Source organism: Microcaecilia unicolor, chromosome 4, assembly GCF_901765095.1.
Source record: "Microcaecilia unicolor chromosome 4, aMicUni1.1, whole genome shotgun sequence".
Lineage (NCBI taxonomy): Eukaryota > Metazoa > Chordata > Amphibia > Gymnophiona > Siphonopidae > Microcaecilia > Microcaecilia unicolor.
The window spans coordinates 263,110,723-263,136,052 of record NC_044034.1 but is presented as its reverse complement, the minus strand read 5'-3'; the positions used below and the strand labels follow the sequence as shown (position 1 = coordinate 263,136,052).

Sequence of the window (25,330 nt, the reverse complement as noted above, 5' to 3'; positions counted from 1 at the left end):
GTGCAGAGCAGTCAAGCTGCGTCTATAATAGCCGTCTACAACCTTAGAAAAATACAAGTCCAGGTGAAGATGTCCAAGTGCTCGTCAGGGATGTCTTTTTTTTTTTAGAGTATGGGTGAAGGACATCCTTTGCTATGCCTCCGTCCCTGTGATGGCAGGGATGTCCATGCCTGCTATGCCTCCGACACCCCCTTTGCTTATTTGGATTTTGGATCACAAGTAGTAGCAGTGGGATTTGAACGGCCACCTCTGGATTGCAAGACCAGTGATCTAACCACTAGGCCACTCCTCCACTCCACGCCCTTGAAATTTGGCCGTCCCTGTGGGGGGGGGGGGGCAGTTCAGGACGTCAAAAATGTTTGAAAGAAGGATGTCCACGCCTTCACTATGCCTCCACTGACACACACACACCTCCCCCTCAGGGACCTGCATACTGCCCCCCCCCCCCACAGGGATGGCCAAATTTCAAGGGAGTGGAGTGGAGTGGAGGAGTAGCCTAGTGGTGAGAGCACTGGTCTTGCAATCCAGAGGTGGCCAATTCAAATCCCAGTGCTGCCACTTGTGATCCAAAATCCAAATAAATAAAGGGGGTGTCAGAGGCATGGCAAAGGCATGGACATCCTTCTCACAGGGACATCCTCAACTGGGGACGCAGGCATAGGAATGGACATCCTTCACCCATACTCTAAAAAAAAAAGACCAAATGTTTTTAAAGTTGTTTTTTCGTGGTGGGAGGTGGTTTGTGACCACTGGGGGAGTCAGGGGAGGTCATCTCCGATTCCCTCCGGTGGTCATCTGATCATTTAGGGCACATTTTTGTGGCTTGGTCATAAAAAAAAAAGGACCAAGTAAAGTCGGCCAAGTGTTCGTCAGGAACGCCCTTCTTTTTTCCATTATCACTTGAGGACGCCCATCTGTTAGGCACGCCCCAGTCCTGCCTTTGCTACACCTCCGATATGCCCCCGGGAACTTTGGTCATCCCCGTGGTGGGAAGCAGTTGGAGGTGCCCAAAATCGGCTTTCGAATATGCCGATTTGGGCAACCCTGAGAGAAGGACGCCCATCTCCCAATTTGTGTTGAAAGATGGGCACCCTTCTCTTTTGAAAATAAGCCTGATAGTCTTTTAGATAAAAGTTCTATAAGTGGAAACATATTTATAACATATAAGTGGTTAAGTCATGAGTTCGTTATTTTTAAATGGTTAATTGTAATCCCATCAGTTCATGCATGTACATTAAGGCAGTATACATAAACTAAAAACAAGAAGTAAAGCAAGTAACATATAAATGACAACACCTAGAAAAAATATATACAATTACAACACCTAAGAACGAGACCAACAGCTACATCCAACAAATTGACAAAAAAAAGTGGATTCCGCATCTTAAATTACAATATCAAACCTAAAAAGGAAGAAAGGGGAAATTATGAAGGACAGAAGACACAATTTAATAACCCCAACAGCTTGGGGTTATTCTGGAGAGCAGCCAAACTGGAAAGCAGTGCCTGGTTCACAAATAGGCATATTTTCAAAGCACTTTGGGAGGCTAAGTTCCATAGGTTTCTGTGGAACTTTGGGAGGCTAAGTGCTTTGAAAATGAGCTTGGTCTGGAAAAGACTCAAATACTCAGAGCTGTAGAACACAAGGCAGTCATTATTAAAGATAGCACACCTGAATGAAGAGCTGGGTCTTCAAACCAGCTTTGAGCTACAAATACAGGCTAGGAGCAGAAGTCTGATGAGCAGATTCCAGAGAGGGCGCCAAGTAACAAAAAGCAGCGTGTTGTGTGGACTCCAAGTAGATTCTGGTGAACGGCGGAGGACGGACACAGTAGATTAAGGGGGTGAACAGAGGTATAGGAATGAGAAATATGGCCAAGCATAGTGGGAGGCCAGTGTAAACTGCTCGGTGAGTTGTGATGTCTTTAACACAGTCATTTTAATAGAACTCTATCATCAGTGGTCAGGAACAGACAAGTTCCATCAAAACAATACAAGAGCTACCAAAACATAGTGTAACTCTGGTCTCACCAGTACGGGCACCAGCTAGCTTATCGCAGGTCAGGGATAAACGAGACCAGAGCCACAAAGAATTTTCCAATACAAACCATTATCTTGGGTCACATACACTGAACTGGGCATAGGCCAGGGCCAGATATAAATTCAGAAGACCATAGGATATTAAGCTGGGCCTTTTGCTCTTTGTACCCTCTGCACACTTTCCTCTGTTGGTTCAGAAAGTAAGTAGATTCCCACTCTCATGCAAAAAGACTTCAATCCAGGTTTTTAAGTAACAAATAGGAACTTTACTATAACTGTCTGTAACAGGCAGTTCAAAAATTTTCAGACATGAATCAAACCAATTTGTAATCCAACTTGATATCAGTTGCAAACAGTATATCCAGAGCCAAACTCAGAGATATGGTGTATCTTCTCAAATGTAAATATGTACATACTGTAGGATTATAAATTGCAACTTCTCCTGTCCATGCCCATCCCTTCTCGGTGTAACAACCTAAGACTGCGCCTGCAGCACTTTTGCAGCAAGCAGATAGATCTTTCTTTTGGATCAGACCGCCCTGTCTGTCCACACTCCTCTCCCAAAGGAGTACCTTTCTGGGCTACCAACTTTGGCTCCGAACAAACTCTTTCCTGTTCCTGCTCCTAGGCTTGGATCCCCTACTTCCCACCTGGAGCACTCCTCCACTTCACAGTTAATGCTTTACTGGCAGAAACCTTCCTCTTTGGTCAGTCTTAGTTTCTTGAACCCATCCGGGACACCCCCCTCTTCTCAAGGGTCCCAGTGGTGGTAGAGGCAACCAAAGACCTTGTACTTTCCCCAACACTAACATTTATTAACTTCTAAATCCCACCCCTACTGTCATTCAATAACCAGAAACATTTCCCTCAGCACTTTCCCATAAACACTCCCCTTGTGGCTGGGCTTCTCATAACACCATACTAACCACTTGCCTCACCCCCCCCCCCCCCCAGTGTCTCCAAGGAGGGACCACCATCTGTCTAGTAATCCCCATTATCAACGGTTAGCCAACATGTATAGTAAACAATGCAACAGAACAGCAAGCTGTAACTGCTAATCTTGTAGCGATAAACCTACCCATCCCTCCCCCCCTGCCTATCAAGAACCTCCAACCCATCCAACACAACCATTTTAATATTGCTATGCTTAATTTATTCATCCACTCATTCAATTTATGCCTTCCCATTCAGATACAGACTCTGCATTTCATTAGTGTCTATAATTTCCATAAAATTAAATCTAGGATAGTCAACCATATAGTATTCAGCTAGTCTGGCTAGTTTGATTAAATGGAAGTTAGAAGCCAACAGGACCTTAAAACCAGAATAGGTTGGATGGATTGCCAACACACCTGGAGCAGGCTCCATTGTCTCTCTACTCTGTCCTGTCTTTCTTCTCAGTCTGCTTACCTAAGTGCGACTCGGCAAGAAGTTTCCCTTTGTCTGAAAAATAAGATTTCAGCCTTGCATACTGCATGCTTCGCAGGGAGGCTCATTATTTCTCTCCCTATGTATTACTTTGGCAACCCATGTACAAATTGTCATGGCGATAAAGATTTCAGAATCCAAAAGTATTTCTAATCAGTGGAACTACATGACTAGAGAACAGATTTGTTTCTCTCAGACTCTGTCCTTCTGCCTGCTGCTCTGCTAGTGGAAAAGAAAGAAAAATATAGGACACCCCACACAAACTGAAAGACTAAACAAAAAAAGAAGATACAAATAATATAAACTAGTAGATAACAGGTGCTATGTAGAAGAAACATACAAACACTGAAAATGACAGCAGATAAAGGCCATATGGCCTATCCAGTCTGCCCATCCAGACAAACTAATAAGCTTTACAATCTTTTCTTCTCCTTTGGCTTGTTCCAAGATTTCATGAATTCAGATAGAGTCCTCATCTCCACCTCCTTCACTGGGAGGACATTCCATGCATCCACCACCCATTCCATAAAGAAATATTTCCTTAAATTACTCTTGAGTCTAGCCCCTTTCACTTCCATCCTATGTTCCCTGAGCTTCCTTTCAACTGAGAGGTGGGGGAAGGGGGAGCCAAAATTACCCGGGCCCGGCCTCCAAGGTGAGGCCCAGTGCCAGCAAGCTTGTACTATGGTTAATGAAATCATAGATCCTGGCACACAGGAGCAGGGGACCACAGACTGAGGGAGGAGCAGTCAGACACAGGAAAATAAGGGGGCGTTTGTGTGTGTGTGGGGGGGGGGGGGGGGAGGAGGGGGCGGAGGGGGGCGGTTGGTGGTCCTGCCCCAGGTCCAGCTGTGTCTCTCAACAGCCCTGCATGTTTCCTGTGCATTTACGCCCTTGAGGTATTTAAATATCTCTACATATCTCCCTTCTTTTACATTTATTCCAAAGTATATGTATTGTGATTGGCAAGAGCTGTCAGCTACCTGGAACTGGAGAAGGGAAATGGCGACTGGAAGAGGAAAGCTGAAAGTTGCTACATTTCTCCTACATTTAGAGCATAAGGATCTTTCCTATTGCCCTAGCAATGAAGGTAGGGCTGTGGTGAAAGCTCCTCCCTGAAACAAAGCCATACAGATTACATCCCTGAAGGTAATGAGGTCAGAAGAAGGATTAAGACTACATTTCCCTTGATCCTATGAGGCTGATAAGGAAGTACAGAAAAGACTGAGGGCTCATTAGATTCCCAGCTGTACTAATTAGCAGTCTGGTCTCAGAGCAGACAGCATTTTAAAGGAGGGATTTCATGTAGGGAAGGGAGACACCCAGAATGAGAAATGCTTCTAAGGCAGAGAGAGGCTTTGCCAGAAAGGAGGGCTGTGCAGTACCTTCCTCAATAGAACTCTCCATAGTTAAGCATGGAAGTCTTGGGCTAAAGAGAAGGGTAGCTGTGCTAAGCATTTGTGGAGGTCTCTATAGTGAGTAGAAGGACCTGGGGAAATAAGGGAGCATATTCACTGCTATACAATAGGAGGCCTCAAGCTACCTAAGCAAATAGGGTTACCAACTTTTTGACAGAGAAAAACCTGACACCTGACCTGTTCTATGCTCTGTCCATGTCTGTTCCTTGCCCCACCCCAGGTCCCTTGCCACACCTACTGCTGAACCAGTGGCATAGCTAGGCCCACTATTTTGGATGGGCTCAGAGTTAACTTAGATGTGCCCTTCCATGCCACGTCATCCCAGAGATGTAAAAAAGAAATTATAGTTTTTTTTTTCACTTACCCCACATCAACATCTCTCCTCCATGGGGTCCAGGCATCTGCCTGCCTGTCGCTGAACCCTATCCTTCCCCGATGTACCTTACAGGAGTCCCTGGCACCTGCAATGATATCATTATTGCTACCTGCACTGGCCCCACAGGTTTCCATCAGCTGGGTCCTGCCAGACAGGAAACAGGGAAATGACATCAGCAAAGGCGGGGACTGGCTGATAGAAGTCTGCGGGGCCAGCGCAGGCAGCAATAATGAATCACTGCAGGTAATGGGGACACCTGTAAGGTACACCGGAAAGGGATGGGGTTCAGCGCCGGGTAGGCAGATGCTGGGATGCTGCAGAGGAGGAGAGACGTTGCTGTGGGGTGCCACCACTGGGTGGGCCTGAGTCCACCCAGGCACACCCACAGCTGCACCACTGTGTTGCACCCTTTCCCCATCCCTACAACCAACTGTCTGCACTAGGGTTGCCATCTCAGAAGAAAAAATTGCCACATGTTCTATGGTTAGTTAGCAAACATTACATAACAGAAACAGGCTAATTATTTTTTATGAATATGGAATTCAGATAAACCAAGCATTATATGGCAAAAATATTTTTCAAACTTTTTAATGAGTTATAAAACATATGCCACAGAGGAGACTCACTGCTATACCTTGACAGCGGAGGTACGAGGCTAAGTGGTATACTGGTTCTATGAACCACACCTCACACCAGTTAATGCAGAATAAAGAACAGGATCCAGAGAAGATCTAGAGGATCCCACTAAACAGGGGACCCAGCGGAGATGAAAGATACTGAGAATATGGAAGTGGAATATGGCATAAAAAATCAATATGCTCAATTTAAACAGGCTGCTCTGAAGACGCTGGTGAATGTAAGCTATTATTATTCTAATAATTTAGAAGAAGCAGATATGGTAAAACCTGGACCTGGTGGATCTTACCACACCGAAACAGCACTAACGTCCAGAGCTCAAAGAGCAACAACCTTATCTGTGAAAAAGCAGTGCTGTAAATAGTACACCAGACCCTAAAACACCAATGCATCACCTAGTGAGAAAACAGAACAAACAAGACTGCTACAAAATCTCCACACAGAAACTACAAACTAACAGCATATTGTACTTTGGTCTCAGAAAAAAACAGAGACCCTCAACAAATATGAAACAAGGGACCACAGATCAATAACAGTAAAATTAAGTCAAAAAAATCAACTGGAAACCTCAAGGAGTCAGCCTCTGCATATACAGCACATACATACTAGAGAAACAGAAACTGACAAACAAGATGGCGTCCGGAAGGGAACGCTAGCCAGACGGCTCGTCACCCGTTTTCCCTCAATCTTTAACAATTATTACCTGGAGATGCCGAAGCGGAGGGGCAAGCAGTGGGTGATTCCCTCCACAGTTGCTGTGGTTTCGGGACCGATGGACCGTTTTGCGATGCCTGTGAGAGGTACGGGGCAGGATTCCTCGCTGCAGGAGGGAGCGATGGGAGGTTCCTCGCTCCCTCAGCTTGAGGCCGATATCACCTTTAGCCCCGAACAGCGGAGCCCTCCGATGATGCCGGCAAGAGGTCTACAGCAGGGGCAGGAAGCACTCGGCGTCTCTGACCTGGAAGTGCATCCAGTACAGAGAACTGCAGCAGACCAAGAATTGCCAGCTTTGGAAGCCGGAGGAAGAAGAACCAGTGAATTGCTGGCTGGGAATCAGGAGCAGACATTGAGGAAAGATTTGACTGAGCTTGCTATACCCAGTAAGTCATTTTTGCCTTCTAAACCTGGGAATATAACTCTTGACTCGATTTGGGAAGCCTTGGTAGGGCTCGAGAATTCTTTTTCACAGAAGATATCTCAGGTGCTACAAGCAACTCAATTGCCTTTGGAAAAAATTGAAACTTTAGAAATTAGAATGAGTAATACTGAGAAATCTTTATTGTCATATAATGAAGCATTAAAAACTTCTCAACAAATACAAACTAATTTGATAAAAGAGAATATTATATTGCATCAAAAGACTGAAAACTTGGAAAATCAACTAAGAGCTAAAACTCTTAGGTTGATTAATTTTCCAAAAACCTCATTAATGGCTCCACTAATAATGTTTAAGAAATATTTATCAGACATTTTAAAGATTCCCGAACAAGCATATCCTCCAATTTCAAAAATGTACTATTTACCTCCATATAAAATTGAGAAACAAAAAGACATAGTGGTCCAACAAGAACAAAGATCTGATGCTTCATTTGACATATTGAATTTAACACAAGAATTTCAAAAAGAAGAAATGACGACGACTCCAGCAACATTGATTGTCTCTTTTGTGTTAGAACCCGACCGCGATTGGGTCCTTAAACAATTTTTCCGTCATAGAGATGAACTCTTCATGAATAACAAAATCTGAGTATTTCCAGACATTGCTAGAGCAACACAAAAGAGACGCCAAGCGTTTTTGAAGCTCCGTCCAAGGGTCCTACAGTTGGGAGGACTATTCTGGTTAAACTTTCCATGTAAATGCGTGATAAAAGTTAGCTCAGTTAAATATATTTTCTATGATGCAATTCAATTGAGCAATTTTCTTGATTCTAAGTTTGCAGCTAATCCTAGTCAGCAATTGCAGGCTCTGTCTACATCTACTCCGTAAATAGGATAGTAACAGGCATATTATGTTCTCTTCTTTTTTCTATCTTATGTATTAATGAGAATAAGTTTTCCTGGAATTTTACCTTGTTTCTCCTCTCAAATGGTGGACTTGAAATGGATGAGATAAAGTAATTTCTTTAGACTTTGAATTTACTATGAAAATGATGTATAATTTCTTCCATTTTTCCATTACAAGTGTTCTTGTAATAATTTGTTAAAACTTATAAAAAAAAAAAGAAAAAAAGAAACTGAAATGCAAGATATGAGATGCACACTTCCAAAAACTGACACATTCCAGATAAAATACGTTTTTCTACCTTTGTTGTCTGAGCATTGTATTTTTCCATTCATTTTGGTTCCAGTGTCTCTTTTCTGCTTTTCTCTATTTTTTTTACTAAACCGCTTTCTAGGATCTTCTTTGCTATCCTTTTTTCTGGTCTAGTTTGTTTCTCCTGTTCTCCTGATATTGGCGTTCCTTTCCTATTTTCTTCATTTTTTATGTTTTTGTACACCGCTTTGATTTGTTGTGAAAGGCAGTACATCAAGTCTCCAATAAACATAAACAAACATCTCTAGTTCATTTGACATTTATTCTCTCTCAATGTCCACCATCCATCTTCCCTCTGTGCCCCTATCCATCCTGTCCAGCATCTCCCCCCTGTGTCCCTGTCCTATCCCTATCCTTCTCCCATGTTCAGCATTTGGCCTCTGTGTCCCTATCCTCCTGCTCCATGTTTGGTTATCCTTCCCTATGTCCAACATCTTCCCCGTGTACTACTGCCACCTCTTTTCCAGCATTGTCCCTCTGTGGTCCTACCTCCTCCTTTTCCAGTATTGCCCCTCTATATCCCTTTCCCTGTACTCTCTCCATGCCTAGCATCTCTCCTCTTTGCCCCTGTCCCTCCCCTTTCTTCTGTACACCCTACCCTGGAGCCAGAATAGCTCCCTCTCGCTCCACTGCCCACCCCCTCATAGTCCAGCATCTCTCCTTCCCTCCAAGGATCAACTGTCTCTCCCCCTCTCTAAATATCCCCCAAACCAGTCTCTCTGTCTGTCTCTCCCCTCATCTCACTCCCCCAGATCATGCATCTCTCCTCTGTCTCCCCTCTCTAAATCCCCCCAAACCTGTCTTTCTCTCTCCCTCTCCTGTCTCACTCTCCCAGTTCATGCATCTCTCCTCGGCTCTCCCCCTTTCCCTGTCTGATTTCTCTTCTCCACTCCCCCCAGAACATCCAGCATCTTTCTCTCTCTCAGCAAATCCAGCATATTTCCCTCCCCTTCCTTGATACACCCAGCTTCTATCTCTCTCTCTGGTGATACCAATATCTTTTGGGGCCATCTCCTCCTCCCCCCCAGCAGATCCAGCATCTTTCTTTCTCCCTTACTCTGGGAAGATCCAGAATCTCTTCCTTTCTTTAGATCGATCCAGCATTTCTCCCTCCCTATCTCTCTCTCCATCCCCCCCCCCCCCCCAACGAGTTCAGATTTTCTTAAGCCTGTCTCTCTCTCTCTTCCAATCCTAGGTCCATCAAGCATCTCTCCCACTGCCTCTCCATTGCTATCTCTCTCTATCACTTCTCTGGGTCCATCCAGCATCTCTGCCTTTTCATCCCCCAGACCCCCACCCCTACTAGTGCTGAAACAAGCCTTGACATTCAGCAGCTGCAGCGATTCAAGCAGGCAGCATCTGAGGAACTTCGGAGCCTTTCCATCCCTCAGCTGTGTCCCACCTGCACAGCATCAAGAAGCTGATTCATAGGAGGCAGGACACAGCAGAGCAAAAGGAAAGCCCTGGAGCTGGTTAGCACTGCCTGCTTGAATCGCTGCAGCTGCAGCTGTGGAATGTCAAGATGTTGTTTCAGCACCTGGGGAGGAGGAGAGGGAAACATGCTGGATGGACCCGTGGAAGTGAGAGAGAGGCAGCACAAGTGACATTGAATGGACCCAGGGAATGGAGAGGGAGAGATGCTGGCAGCTCTGGACCATGGCATCAGGGACAAAAAAAACTGGCTTTTCTATTGCTGGTTTTGAGGGTCTGCCAGCAGCCAGCCTGGCTGAAAAATGGCCAGTTGACAACCCTATGATCAAATGTGTTAAGAAGGTCACTTTAATGAGTAGTTAAGGACGTGAATAGCAGGAGAAAAATTGTCTGGGAAGCTGTGAGCCAGCTTAGTGATCTTAAGGGTTAGAGGTTTGTGCAGTACTGAGGAGGAGCACTCCTCAAGTGTGTGAAGAGGAAAACTTAGAGTAGCAGCCAGATTCGTTTTTGGAACTGCTTGGCAGGTTTGATCCCTTGCTTTATATGAAAGGAAAGGGGAGGGCACCTGAACGCTAGAGGGCAGTTCTGTGAGGAATAGTAAGGAAAAGAAAGTGCTCCTTTTACTGTGGGAAGATTAAGGAAATAAAGCCTACAGAGATTCATTTACATTGAGAGTGAGTTTAGATAAAAGACTCCTGCAATCTTAAGCTCTGCATAAGAGTCAGCACAAGAAAACCTGACCTGGACTTTATAGAAGGAATAGGCCAAGACCTTATAAATCGGACTCTGCAAGGTTAATAAGTAGAGGTATGGTGTAGATTCACCACATGAATGCTATAGTACAGTGGTTTTCAACCCAGTTCTCAGGGTCTACCTAGCCATCTAGTTTTCAGGATATCTACAATGAATATGCATGAGAGAGATCTGCATACTAAGAAGGCAGTGCATGCAAATCTCTCTTATACATATTCATTATGGATATCCTGAAAACCCGACTGGCCAGGTAGTCCTCAAGGACAGGGTTGAAAAATCACTGCTATATAGTATACGAATCTCATTGAATTCTTTGACTGGGTGACCGGAGAATTGAATCAAGGACGTGCTATAGATGTAATCTACTTAGATTTCAGCAAAGCTTTTGACATGGTTCCCCACAGGAGGCTCTTGAATAAACTTGACAGGCTGAAGATAGGACCCAACGTGGTGAACTGGATTAGGAACTGGTTGATGGACAGATGCCAGAGAGTGGTGGTTAATGGAATTCACTCGGATGAGGGAAAGGTGAGTAGTGGAGTGCTTCAGGGATCGGTGCTGGGGCTGATTCTGTTCAATATATTTGTGAGTGACATTGCCGAAGGGTTAGAAGGTAAAGTTTGCCTTTTTGCGGATGATACCAAGATTTGTAACAGAGTGGACACCCAGAGGGAGTGGAAAACGTGACAAAGGTTCTGCAGAAGCTAGAAGAATGGTCTAAGGTTTGGCAATTAAAATTCAATGCAAAGAAATGCAAAGTGATGCACTTAGGGAGAAGAAATCCACGGGAGACGTATGTGTTAGGCAAAGAGAGTCTGATATATACAGACGGGGAGAGGGATCTTGGGGTGATAGACTCTGAGGATCTGACAGTGACGAAACAGTGTGACAAGGCGGTGGCCGTAGCCAGAAGGTTGCTAGGCTGTATAGAGAGAGGTGTGACCAGCAGAAGAAAGGAGGTGTTGATGTCCCTGTAGAAGTCATTGGTGAGGCCCCACCTGGAGTATTGTGTTCAGTTTTAGAGGCTATATCTTGCTAAGCATGTAAAAAGAATTGAAGTGGTGCAAAGAAAAGCTACAAAAATGGTATGGGATTTGCGTTACAAGACAAATGAGGAGAGAGTTGCTGACCTGAACATGTATACCCTGGAGGAAAGGAGAAACAGGGGTGATATGATACAGACATTCAAATATTTGAAAGGTATTAATCTGCACACAAACCTTTTCCGGAGATGGGAAGGTGGTAGAATGAGAGGACATGAAATGAGGTTGAAGGGGGGCAGACTCAAGAAAAATGTCAGGAAGTATTTTTTCACGGAGAGAGTGGTGGATACTTGGAATGCTCTCCCGCGGGAGGTGGTGGAGATGAAAATGGTAACGGAATTCAAAAATGCTTGGGATAAACATAAAGGAATTCTGTTCAGAAGGAATAGATCCTCAAAAGCTTAGCGGAGATTGGGTGGCAGCAACGGTGGTGGGAGGTGAGGCTAGTGGTTGGGAGGCTGGGCTACTGCTGGGCAGACTTCTACGGTCTGTGCCCTGAAAATGGCAGATGCAAATCAAGGTCAGGTATACACATAAAGTAGCACATACGAGTTTATCTTGTTGGACAGACTGGATGGACCGTACAGGTCTTTCTCTGCTGTCATCTATCTTGTTGGACAGATTGGATGGACCGTACAGGTCTTTCTCTGCTGTCATCTACTATGTTACTATATCAGTATGCAGCATCATTGGAATTTTTAAAGAGCAAGGAGGTACAATGTTCTGTAGAACATTAAAGCTTTTAACTTCATGAAAGTCTCTGCTTCAGTGTTTGGGTCGATCCCACTGCCTATTAGAACAAGCACATTTAGGGTTACCATATGGCTCCAGAAAACGGAGGACGGATTGAGCCAGCCGGGTTTTACTTCCATTGCTTTCCATCTCTGGATTATTTTTATTCTAGGGGGTATAGCTTCAGAGAAAAAATGGGGGTTGCCACACCTTTTATAGGATCAGAATAAAAATAATCCAGAGATGTGACTATTCGCCCTCAAGTTCCTACTTGAGAATACAAGGATCACTAAGACTCCTGAGGCAGGCCTTCTGGCCGAAACACAGGTGTCTGTGTCGAGTCATTCAATAAAGTGGTTCTTTAAGTTCTGAAGAGATACATGGAGCATGTAAGGAAAGAGTAGGAACAGAATATAAAAGAGGAAGCTCATTAACAAATATAAAATAGAATTCAGAGGTGTTAACCATCAAGGTGGAGATGATAAGGTATATTAAGATGCTTTAATCCCCCCAGTTCTATAAACTTGCTTGCACAATTTCACGCTTAGGATGGCGTCTAGAAAATCTGCACAGAAAACATTTCCCGCCTAAGCGTATTCTATAAGTGTTGCCTATATATAGGCACGGTAAATAGAATACGCTTAGTTGATATTCTAGTGCCTAAAACTATGTGCCTCCATATACACCAACGAAAATGTGGCATAACTCCCAGTGTGTAGATTTAGGTGCAGAGGGCCATATTCTATAACAAAGAACAGTGTGTTACAGAATACACTTAGGGTGTTGTGCATGTAAATTCTAATTTTTGCCAATTAGTGCTCATTAATGCTTGTTAAGTGCTGTTAACAACACTGATTGGCTTGTTAAGCCAATTAAGTTATGCGCATTGTTACAGAATACGCTTGGATTTTGGCGTGGAACGCTAGGCACACTATATAGAATCCTGGGGTTAGCGCACAAAGTTCAAGGCGCAAGTTATAGAATAAAGTCAATTGCATACATAACTTAATAGATTTATTAGCTGCTAACTGGTATGAATGGCTAATTATTAGCTATAATTGATCTTGGTTCTAATTGGCACTAATTACCTGTTATCCACATAACTGCCATTAGTCAGTGTGGAGAAGTAGCCTAGCGAGACTTTGATACTGGGGAACTGGGTTTGATTCCCACTGTAGCTCCTTGTGACTCTGGGCAAGTCACTGTGCTCCATTACCGCAGGTACAAATTAAGTACCTGTATATACTATGTAAACAGCTTTGAATGTAGTTGCAAAAACCACAAAAAAGGTGGTATATCAATTCCCATTCCCTTCTAAAAATTGTGTGCATGAAATCCAGAGCATGCAACTGTAGGGGGGCATGGGTCAGGCCTAGCAGTTACACATGCAGGTTATGGAATATCAGTATTTACATGCTTAAATGCCTATAGTTTGGCTTATTCTTGCTGTACACTGACTTGGGTAAATTCCTTCAAAAAGGCTGTAAATGAATCCAGTTAAGAAAACAATCACAAGAATTGATCCCTTTCCTTCCCCTTTAGGGATTCATTCACTCTCAGTTCAAGTCAATGCAATGCAAATTTAAAAAGTCAAAAAAAATATTACACGTCAATATTTATTCCACAGTACAGTGTTCTCATTCATTGAACTTTTGGAACCTCTGCTGTATATATTTCATGGTTACTAAAGAGTAAGCTCACAATCAGCCATATTTCCACCTATAATCTTATAGCTTCAAGTAAGGCATTGCCTTTCTAACTTTCCACGACAAGCAAGCACCAGGCCTTCAGCACAATGCATTCATTTTATACCCCAGTTTTACAGGGAAACTCTCTTGAATGATTATAAATAAAGTAATAAAGTGTAGTCACATTCTGTGTGAATATTTTACAATGTGCAACAAAGATAGCATCAGGAAAGTGCAACTATCAACAATGTACAGACCAGTTTATGCCAAAAGAGGGGATTTGGTGTCAGGCTTGGGATTTATAAATAGTTCAGTGTTCATTAAACAATTCATATCTTCTCTCAGTCTTCTATACAAATACTTTATGAGCTAGGAATTACATAGTGATAAAAATAAAATGTCATAGTACTGTACCTTTGTAAAACTTAAGCAATCCTTGTCTTGGTCTTTATCCTTTATTTCAAAATCATAAAGTGCTTTGCCCTGAGGTGGGGGATGGGGAACAGCCTTGACACTCTGGATATAGCTGGCTGGAAAGAAGCCATGATTTCCATTGAGTTCACCATGGTACCAATTCTCATCAACTTTTCGTCGCAGAATGATGATGTCACCCTTATTAAACTTGAGGTCACCGGGTTCTTTTCCTTCATAGTTGTAAAGAGCTTTTCCAAACGGAATTTGAGAAATATTCTGCAAAACAAAATATGCAATAACTTTTAGTAAATTCAGATAGCATCCAGGTTGCATCAAGGTCATTTAAAAAATAACAATTTTTCCTAAGCTGTAGACACTTTCTTAGTGAGAAACAGCATACAAGGCCTGCCATTTTTCACAAAATTCTACATTAATGTTTAAATCTGTTTATTGACGTATTATGCAAGAATAATACATTCACAACTTTCCAGCCAATAACTTTTCTAATACACCAAACAACTGTCAGTACTTCTTCCAACGTCAATTAGTTTTCCATTTTTGTTCCCCTTCCCCAACTCTAACCCATCCCTCCTCCCCTCCAATTTTGCGTTAAATCTTTCTTTTTTAGTGCAAATAAAAGAGAAACACATTGTTACAGAAACACAGTAACCACAACTTGTTTTTTATGAACATCCCTCCCAGCCAACCCTTTCCCTCCCTCTATTCCCTCCCATTTACCTCCCACCCTCCCACCCCTACCATGTTTGCATAATCTCCTAGGTACCACTAGTAGTTCAAAAGTCTAAGCTGTTTTGCTTAAATTTACATTGTAGCATCTCATTAATGTCAATTTAAATTAATTTGAAAGTTTACTACTACAAATCGCACTGTTGTGAATCCATGTGTGCTGCTACAGCAAAGCTCACCCTTCGACTCAGAGCTTAGTTTTATACTGCATCAAGACATTTGCAGCTACAATGTTTTTAAAGACGTGGGGCCATGTTTACTAAGCTGCATTATAGGCGTGTTAAAGTTTAAACATGCGTTAACCATGTATGCACGTTAACTGTGCACGTGCCTACAATATCTCTATAGGTGCCTACACGGTTAATGCACACGCTAATTGTAGGCGCATTAAAAACACTTAACGCGCCTTAGTAAACAGGGCCTTTAATCTGGTTTATTTCCTCCTTGCATCTCACACTGGAATACCAACTGTATAAAGACTCCTGAGGTAGGCATTGTTTCCCAAAACATGGTGCCAAGTCAAGTCCTATTTTATTATCAGTAAAGAACTTTTCCCTTCACCTCGTCTCCTTGGTTTTCTGAAAAAGTCCTGTTGATCACGCTACTCCTTTTTCAATGTGTTGCAAAAGTGTACTTTACAGGGTGTTTGCACACATTTATTTAAAATATTTGTAACCCACACTATCCAGAGATCTGGTCAGTATACAACAAACACATACAATTAGAACATACAAAATGATAAAACAGACAAGGACACTATGGCACATTTTTACTAAAGTGCATAAAGTTGGTAACACGCAAATTATCGTGCATTAATCGCTAATGCACAAGCGCACCACAGGGACATAGCCAGCCCTCCGATTTTGGAGGGGCAAAGAGTGGACTGGGGGAGGGGCGATGCATTTCTTCCCCTCAACCCTGCATTAAGAATATTACCTTTGCTAGTGGGGATGCTGAAACCCAGCCAGCCAAAGAAATTTGCTGCCAAGCCACTCCCTTCTTCTTCCTGCTGCTGCAGCATAGAGCAAGGCGGTGGCATGCCATTAGCTGCTGGCACCAGGATTTTTCGAGCATGCTCAGTTTTGCGCCATTAGCATGTGGCCATTAACAAAAATTAGATCATGAGCACTGACCAACCCCTATTTTGTAGGTGGTAAGGGCTCACATTCTAATTCTGTGCTAATCAGTTAGTGCATGCTAATGCTGACATGCTGATTAGCGCAGAAAGGCCCTCTCTCTGCTCCCGGACACGCCCCTCTGCAAAAAATAAAAATGACACTTTAGTGCACGGTTTGCATGTGCTGATTGCAAAATTACTGTAGGACGCCTCAGTGCATCCCGCGGTAAGCCCTTTTCAGCTGCAGAAAGCATGCGCTACTGCTTATAGGCTCTTGTAATAGTGACCCCTTTTTAATATAAAGTGTTTATGTTGACCATAAATTGCTTTTTAACATTGGCCCCAATGTAGTTTGCTAATTGTTCCTTTCTGCTTTACATATTATGCAAATATGTTACAAGTATTAAATTTTGGATGATACTTTAAAAGCAAATCAACAAGTTGAGTAAACTCTTCTGTTTTCAGATCTCTTGTGTATTAATATTGTATTCCAAAATTATTGGTGTTCTTGTGATCACTGGAAATATATATCGAAGACACTTATAGACTGTTATGTATATGTTTTTAGGTGATTGGAGCACTTAATCCCCCTGATGAAGCTTGATTGAAGAGTGAAATGTAGAGCCCCATTGGGCATGAGAGAGCTAAGTGTCTGCTTAATTGCTTTTTGGAAAAGATATAGTGCACGATATATATACAAATAAATAAATAAATAACAAAACTTGTTTTGGAGGTTTTTTAGACCAATGATAAGATCGGAGTCCAGTATGAGTTGGCACTAAAGATATTATACTTGCTGCCAAGCTGGGACTTTTGAGGTCTTTTCCTCCAATTAATTATAATTATAATGTTTAAAAACACCAAGAATTTTGGAATACAATATTAATATACAAGAGATTTGAAAACAGAAGAGTTTACTGAGCTTGCTGATTTGATATCAGTCACATTCTGGGCCGGTCCGGAGGGATGCTAAGGAACAGATATATTTGCAAAGTCTAGTCTAAGATCCAGGTTAATTTGCTTAGCTGCGTTACCATGAAAACCAGATCTGATTATGGACTCTGAGGACCAAGTTGTGCATGCCTGCTGTAATTCGATGTTCTAGAAAAAGCATGGCAGAGTATTGGGGAGCTGTTAAAAATACAATTGGTCTGTTAGCTTCGGGGCAGTGTAGGGTCTCTGATTGGGCCATCTGCAACCTGGGTTGGCTGTAGACCCTACAGAGCCAGCACTCACAGCCCCTAAAGAAAAAGAGAATCTGGTGGACATCATTAGGAGTGACATCCAATGGTCCGAACCCACGATACAAACTGTGTCACAGAAACACTGCAGCATGAACAGACTAGGAAAAGTGCGAGGATCTATAAAAATGGAGGGAAAATCTGAACTGTTGCAAAGGAAGATTCATGGTGCCAGAATTCCAGCCCTAATGCCAATTAAGGGGGGGGGGAGGGGGTGGAAAAAAGAAAGAAGGAATTACAGGGCCATACATTAAATGTCCCCTAAAATCTATAAACGGCCAAAATTAGGCACGTGATTATAGAATCAGTCAGTTACGCATGTAACTTAATTGTCTAATTAGCGCTAAATTGACACAAATTTCATTTACCTAGTTATTTTTATAATTTATATCCAACATTTACCAAACAGAGTTACAATTACACATACATAATTAAAACACTCTTTGCAAAGTTATGTCCATCAAAGAGAGACCCTATCTCGCCAACCAAGCAATTTTAAAAACAGTAAGCATTTAAAAATGATCTAAAAGACTACCTATCAGCACATACAATTTACAGTGAATGAACTGTCCACAAAGTTGTGACCATCAAAATACCTTTTCGTTACACCTGTAACTGACTTACACCCCTATTCTGTAAACTGAGCACCTAATTTCTGTGGCATGCATCTCTAAAGGGGATGTGGACCTGGGAGAGGCATGGGCAGGTCAGGGGCATGCATGCAACTAGGCGCAATGTTATAGAATACTGTCATTTATGGAACTGCCGTTATAGAATTCATGTTTACGCCCCTGTTTACTAAACCGCACGGCAATGCCGACACAGCCCATTGAAAGTGAATCTGGGGCGGGTTTTGAACAGAAGCTAAGGACAGCTCTTTTGACTTTCATCGTTTCATGTTGAATAATTCAAAAACAAATTATATTTATGGACAAAGGCACAAATTGAATATATGGACACTTTGTAGCATGATTAGAATCACCTTTGGACCTAGTTACAAGGACCTACGATTACAGCTTCAGGAATATATTGTACAAAGGATAAACCTAAGATTGAGTAATTTTCCTAGGATTACTGGGTTTCTGCATATGACATGTTTGTGCGCTATTCCCCAAATTCTATAAATGGCACTCAAAATTGCATAGTGACAAGCCAATTTTTGCCAATAATTGGATGCTAATAACCAATTATTGGCACTGATTGGCAACAATTTGAATTTATGCACACATCTTGCTAGGTGCTATTCTATAAAGATGCACATGTAAATTTTCTAGCGTGCAACTGAAAAGGGGGCATGGCTAAGGGAGTCGCACGGGTGGGTCTGTGGCATTCACTAAGTGGTCCTTTTACTAAGGTGCACTGGAAAATGGCCTGCAAAAAAGGCCTCTATTTTTGGCTGAAAATGGACATGCGTCAAAATAAAAATTGGCACGCATCCATTTTGGGCCTGAGACCTTACCGCCACCCATTCACTTAGCGGTAACTCATGTTTTCCAAATTGTTCTCTTTGCTCAGAGAATTTAAGAAGACTACAGCTACCAAGCTCTCAACAGTGTTATCTTGTTCAAACTTGCAAGTGATCATTTTCAACAGCTAGCATGAAATAATTTACCTTCTAAAATCAAGAAGACAAAGAATTACTTTTCTTTCAGGAAACAACTGAAAGCTATTTTGTATGCCGAAGTGTTTACAGCTTAGATCTGCACTTGATTGTGAATATACAGCACATGATGAGAAAAATATTGACAGGGTAATTTTTATTGTTGTCTTGAGTTTGTTGTTTTTATTACGCATAGTTCTTTTTTTTTGTCTATGAAAATAAAGACAAGACTAAACATTTAAACTCACTAGAGACTTTAATCAAAAACAATACGTTAATACCCAATCTTCTGTTTATTATGCATGCTTTATTGTACTCTGCTTAGAAACATATGATAGAGCAGAGCAGAATAGAAATGTTTTAAATCAATCAATATATCAATCAATCCATCAATCAATAGTCATGGTTTCCATTACCTCTAATGCTGCACCTTACTGAATAGATCCCAGTGTATTTACTAATTAGTTAGATGCATTACATTCTTTGTATCTGTAACCGCCCATTTCCTGATGGTAGGGAAAACTGAGGCATGGTCCTGTTAAGGGATCATAAGCACAGTAACTTGGACTCTCAACAGACAGAAGCCCAGGACAGCAGCAACAATCGACTCCGTACATCAAATTGGGGTTCCCAGAAATTAATGTCAGCACTGTAAGTCCAATGGTTAATGAAGCAAATATTTACAGAACAGGTAACATAGTAGATGACGGCAGAAAAAGACCTGCATGGTCCATCTAGTCTGCCCAACAATTTAAACTCATATGTGCTACTTTATGTGTATACCTGACCTTGATTTGTTTCTGCCGTTTTCAGGGCATAGACCGTAGAAGTCTGCCCAGAACAAGGTCCACCTCCCAACCACCAGCCCCGCCTCCCCCCATCGGCTCTGCCACCCAATCTCGTCGAAGGAATGGATCCTCAGAAGCTTAGCTGAGATTGGGTGGCAAAGCCGGTGGGGGGAGGATAAGAAACTCTGTCCATGCCTTCCATTCAGACCTGTATGTGGAACTGCTTGCCAGATGGCTTAGATTGAAGAGACATTATGCAGTCTTTAGGGGAAAGGGAAAAGCTTTTCCGATTCCATCAAGCTGATAATCAAAGGGAATGGGGGTCATGGCTGTAGGTATAGAAGGTCGTACAAAATCTGACTGCAGAGAGACAGAGAGAGAGATAATAATGTGGTTTCTTACTGTTTCATTTTGTATACTGTATAATGTATAGGCAGCTGGGAGGTGATTTTAGAATTGGCCGCGTAAATGGATGCAGCCATTGTACATGATTTAGAAAGAGAAAATATATGTATACTTTCTTCAAAATCACCACTTATACAAGCCACCAGCAGCAGAAAGTATAAGTGTATATTTATGCCTGCTCTGCAGCGAGTGTAAATGCACACACGTCTTTCTTCTAGGTAATGAATGTATACTTCGCATGGTGCAAATTCCTAAGGCCATCTGGCTTTGGCCTGGGAAAACTACTTTATACGTTTGTAAAAACGTAACTGGAATTGCTCTCTTCATACGCTTTTATGTGTGTATAGGGCAGCAAATTCTGCATAGGGCTCACACAAGAAAAATCGTTTTCTAAAATTGCACAGCCATTTACACAAATAATTATGTGTACCTACATGATCATAAGAACTTATATGCATGCTGTACATAGGCATTCTCTGGAGCAGACAGTAAGTGGCACTGCAATACATTTGTGTATTTTATAAATGTGCGTGCATGCACCCATTTCCACCATCTTTAGAGCAGCAAAGAAAGCAAGTAGAATGTTAGGCATTATTAGAAAATGAATAGAAAATAAAAACAAGAATGTTACAATGCCTTTGTATCGCTCCATGGTGCGATCGCACCTCGAATACTGTGTTCAATTCTGGTCACTGCATCTCAAAAAAGATATAGTGGAATTAGAAAAGGTACAGAGAAGGGTGACGAAAATGATAAAGGGGTTTGGGATGACTTCCCTATGAGGAAAGGCAAAATGGCTTGGGCTCTTCAGCTTGGAGAAAAGATGGCTGAGGGGAGATACGATAGAGGTATTTAAAATACTGAGTGGAGTGGAACGGGTAGACGTGAATCGCTTGTTTACACTTTACAAAAATACTAGGACTGGGGGCACGCAATGAAGGGAAAATTAGGTTCTTACCTTGGTAATTTTCTTTCCTTTAGTCATAGCAGATGAAGCCATTACGTATGGGTTATGTCCATCAACCAGCAGGGGAGATAGAGAGCACTCAAACTTTCACAGTGCCCTCTTGGCCAGCTAGCTCCACTGCCTCTTCAGTATTTGAAGCTTCCAAAGCAGTATGGCAAACCGCAATGGGAATCACAAGTGCTTTCCTCACAGCAAACGATGGCCCATCACAAGGGCATGAACTCATAAAGGAGGGAATGCACATCCTCCTGGAGGGAATAAACTCATCCTCCTTATTGTATAAGTGGAGGGGAACACACGCGCCTCCTGGAGGGAATCACACATCCTCCCAACACACTGGAGGGAATGAACTCATCCTCCTATTTATAGAACTGGAGGGGAACACACGCGCCTCCTGGAGGGAATGAACACATCCTCCTAAATTTAAACTGAACATGAATCCTGAAGATTGTTTTCCAACTTTCTTCCAAGGAAGGAACTTCAGGAAATTAGAACAGAACCTGAAAAACAGATTCACAGCATACAGACAATCATACAGGGAGGGCTCATGGCTTCATCTGCTATGACTAAAGGAAAGAAAATTACCAAGGTAAGAACCTAATTTTCCCTTCCTTGTCATCAAGCAGATGAAGCCATTACGTATGGGATGTAACAAAGCAATCCCTAGATAGGGTGGGAACAAGCCACACCACGCGCTAGCACTTGTGCACCAAAACGCGCATCCCTCCTGGCAGCCACATCCAGCCTGTAATGTCGGGCAAAGGAGAGCTTAGAAGCCCATGTTGCTGCACTGCATATCTCTTGAAGAGAGAGTGCTCCAGTTTCAGCCCAAGAGGAAGAAATCGCTCTAGTAGAATGTGCCTTAAAGGCTACAGGCGGAACCCTGCCGGCCAGCAGATAAGCTGAAAAGATCGTTTCTTTGAGCCAGCGGGCAATAGTGGCTTTAGACGCTGGAGACCCTCTGCGAGAACCGGATAGCAAAACAAACAGATGATCAGAAGTCCTGAAAGAGTTAGTAATTCGCAGATACTGCAGCACAGTCCTGCGCACATCCAAAAGGTGCAGCTGCCCAAAAGATTCTGAAAACTCTTCCTCTGAAAAAGAGGGCAAGAAAATAGGCTGGTTTAAGTGAAAGGCTGAAACCACCTTAGGCATAAAGGAAGGCACGGTCCGAACCGTGACTCCGGACTCTGAAAATTGCAGAAATGGGTCTCTACAGGACAGCGCCTGGAGCTCTGACACCTGTCTCGCCGAGGTAATGGCCACCAAAAAAACGACCTTCAGTGTCAAGTCTTTCTCCGATGCTCGCCGAAGCGGCTCAAAAGGAGATGCCTGCAGGGTTTTCAAAACTAGCCCCAGGTTCCAAGCTGGACAGGGTGCTCGCACTGGAGGTCGGAGCCAAAGCACCCCTCTAAGAAACCGTGCCATATCTGGGTGAGCAGCCAAAGACACGCCTTCCACCTTACCATGAAGGGAGGCCAATGCTGCCACCTGCACCCGCAGGGAATTATAGGCCAAGCCTTTTTGTACACCTTCCTGCAAAAAGTCCAGAATCGGCGAGACAGGAGCCCGCATTGGAACAATGGCTCTGGAAGCACACCAAGACTCAAACAGGCACCAAATCCTGGCATAAGCCACGGAAGTGGACCGCTTCAGGGCTTGCAGGAGAGTGGAAATAACTTTATTGGAATAACCTTTATCCCTCAATTGCGCCCTCTCAATAGCCATGCCGTAAGACCAAAGCGGCCGGCGTCCTCCATGGCTACCGGTCCCTGAGTCAACAGGTTCGGTACCAGAGGTAACGGCAGAGGAGCCTCCAGGAGCATCTGTCGGAGGTCTGCATACCAAGGTCTCCTTGGCCAATCCGGGGCGATGAGGACCACTTCTCCTGGGTGCAGCTGAATCCGCAAGAGCAGGCGCCCTATCAAGGGCCATGGGGGAAACACATAAAGTAGACCCGGAGGACAGGGTTGAGCCAAGGCATCCAACCCCGCCGAGCGAGGATCTCTCCGTCTGCTGAAGAAGCACGGGACTTTGATATTGGCACTTGTCGCCATTAGATCCATCACGGGCTTGCCCCATTTGGCACAGATCTTCAGGAATACTTTGTCTGCCAGATTCCATTCTGCTGGATCAATCTGATGCCTGCTCAGATAATCGGCCTGCACATTGCTCTGACCTGCAATATGAGCTGCCGACAGACACTGAAGATGCAGCTCGGCCCAGTGGCAAATCAGTTCGGCCTGCGCGGCTAGTGCTCTGCACCTTGTTCCGCCTTGTCGATTTATATAGGCCACCATTGTCGTGTTGTCCGACATCACTCTGACAGCCAATCCTTCCAGGGTCACTTGAAAGGCCAGAAGCGCCTGAAACACCGCTTTCAACTCTAGGCGGTTGATGGACCACTCCGACTCCTCGGGTGTCCATAGACCCTGGGCATGCTTCCCTTTGCAGAGTGCGCCCCAGCCCTTCAGGCTGGCATCTGTTACCACTAGGCACAAAACGGGGAGTGTCAGCGGCATTCCTCGCCGCAGCATGCTGTCCGAGAGCCACCACTCCATGCTGAGACGGGCCGCAGGGAGCCAAGTAAGTCTGCATTGGTAATCCTGAGAAATAGGAGACCATCTCCGGAGTAGGGAATACTGTAGAGGTCTCAGGTGCGCTCTTGCCCAGGGTACCACTTCCATCGTGGCTGTCATCGATCCCAGCAGCTGGACAATGTCCCAAGCTCGTGGGCGGGGCATCCTCAGGAGCAGACGGACCTGATTCTGAAGCTTGCACCGCCTTAGCTCGGGTAGGAACACATAGCCCGAGACTGTGTCGAACCTGGCCCCCAAAAACTCTAGAGTTTGTGAAGGGGACAGGTGACTTTTGGCCATATTGACGACCCAGCCTAGAGATTGCAGTACTGAGACCACTCTGGCTGTAGCTTGTAAGCTCTCTGTTGCAGAGTCTGCTCTGATGAGCCAGTCGTCTAGGTACGGGTGAACCCTGATACCTTCTCGCCTGAGAAAAGCAGCTACTACCACCATTACCTTTGAAAAGGTTCGGGGAGCTGTGGCGAGGCCAAAAGGCAAGGCCCTGAACTGGAAATGTTTTCCCAACACCGCAAACCTCAGAAACTTCTGGTGCGGGGGCCAAATCGGTATGTGCAAGTAAGCTTCTTTCAGGTCTAGAGACGTGAGAAACTCTCCTGGCTGAACCGCCGCAATGACGGAGCGCAGGGATTCCATGTGAAAATGCCGCACTCTCAGGGACTTGTTCACTTCTTTTAAGTCCAGAATAGGGCGAAAGGACCCACCTTTTCGCGGCACCACAAAGTAGATGGAGTATCGGCCGCAGCCTTGCTCGGCGGGAGGCACCGGGGTCACTGCCCCTAACTGAATCAGACCTTGTAAAGTCTCCTCCACTGCCGCCCGTTTGACGGCAGAACCGCATCGGGACTCCACAAACACGTCTCTTACTGGGGCGTTGAATTCTATTCTGTATCCATCTCTGATCAGGTCCAGAACCCACTGATCTGAGGAAATCTTGGCCCACTCCTCAACAAAGAAGGAAAGCCGTCCTCCGATGACAGGCATCGAGTAGAGGGCCGGCGCACCATCATTGAGAGGGTCGCCCCTGAACTCCTGGTCTTGAGCCACCGGCTGCGGAACGCTTGTCCGAGCGAAAGGAGTTCCTCTGCTGACCACGGGCACGTGAAGTGAACCCAGCAGAACGCCTCGGGCGGTACCTTCTAGCTTCACGGAAGCGAGGTCTGTACGAGGAGTGGACCGCCTGGCCCTTAGAGGAAGGCCTCTGCCTATCTTCGGGCAAGCGCTGGGGTTTTGCATCACCCAGGCCTTTCACAATGTTCTCTAACTCCTCACCAAATAGGAGAAGTCCTTGAAAAGGCAACTTCACCAACCTTTGCTTAGAGGCCATGTCCGCTGCCCAGTGTCGTAGCCACAGACGACGGCGAGCCGCCATTGCTACTGCCATTTGTTTAGCCGAAGCTCTGACAAGGTCATAAAGGGCATCAGCCAGAAAGGACAAGGCCACCTCCATCCGCGGAGCCACATCCAAGAAGGGCTCCGCTCCATCTCCGGGCTGAGCCACTGCCTGTTGCAGCCAAGCTAGGCAGGCTCTCACAGCATAACAGCTGCATGCAGACGCCCGAACAGTGAGACCTGCAATTTCAAAGGACCGTTTC

The 25,330-nt window shown here is 44.1% G+C and overlaps 1 protein-coding gene across 1 annotated transcript in view; it reads right to left on the bottom strand.

Moving 5' to 3' along the window:
* SH3RF3 (SH3 domain containing ring finger 3) overlaps window positions 1–25,330 on the bottom strand; it is a 793,875-nt gene that overhangs the window by 320,460 nt on the left and 448,085 nt on the right. Inside the window, exon 2 of the mRNA XM_030201480.1 lies at window positions 14,274–14,549. Within this exon, the coding sequence (XP_030057340.1) occupies window positions 14,274–14,549 (276 nt within the window). The remainder of the gene's footprint in view (window positions 1–14,273; window positions 14,550–25,330) is intronic.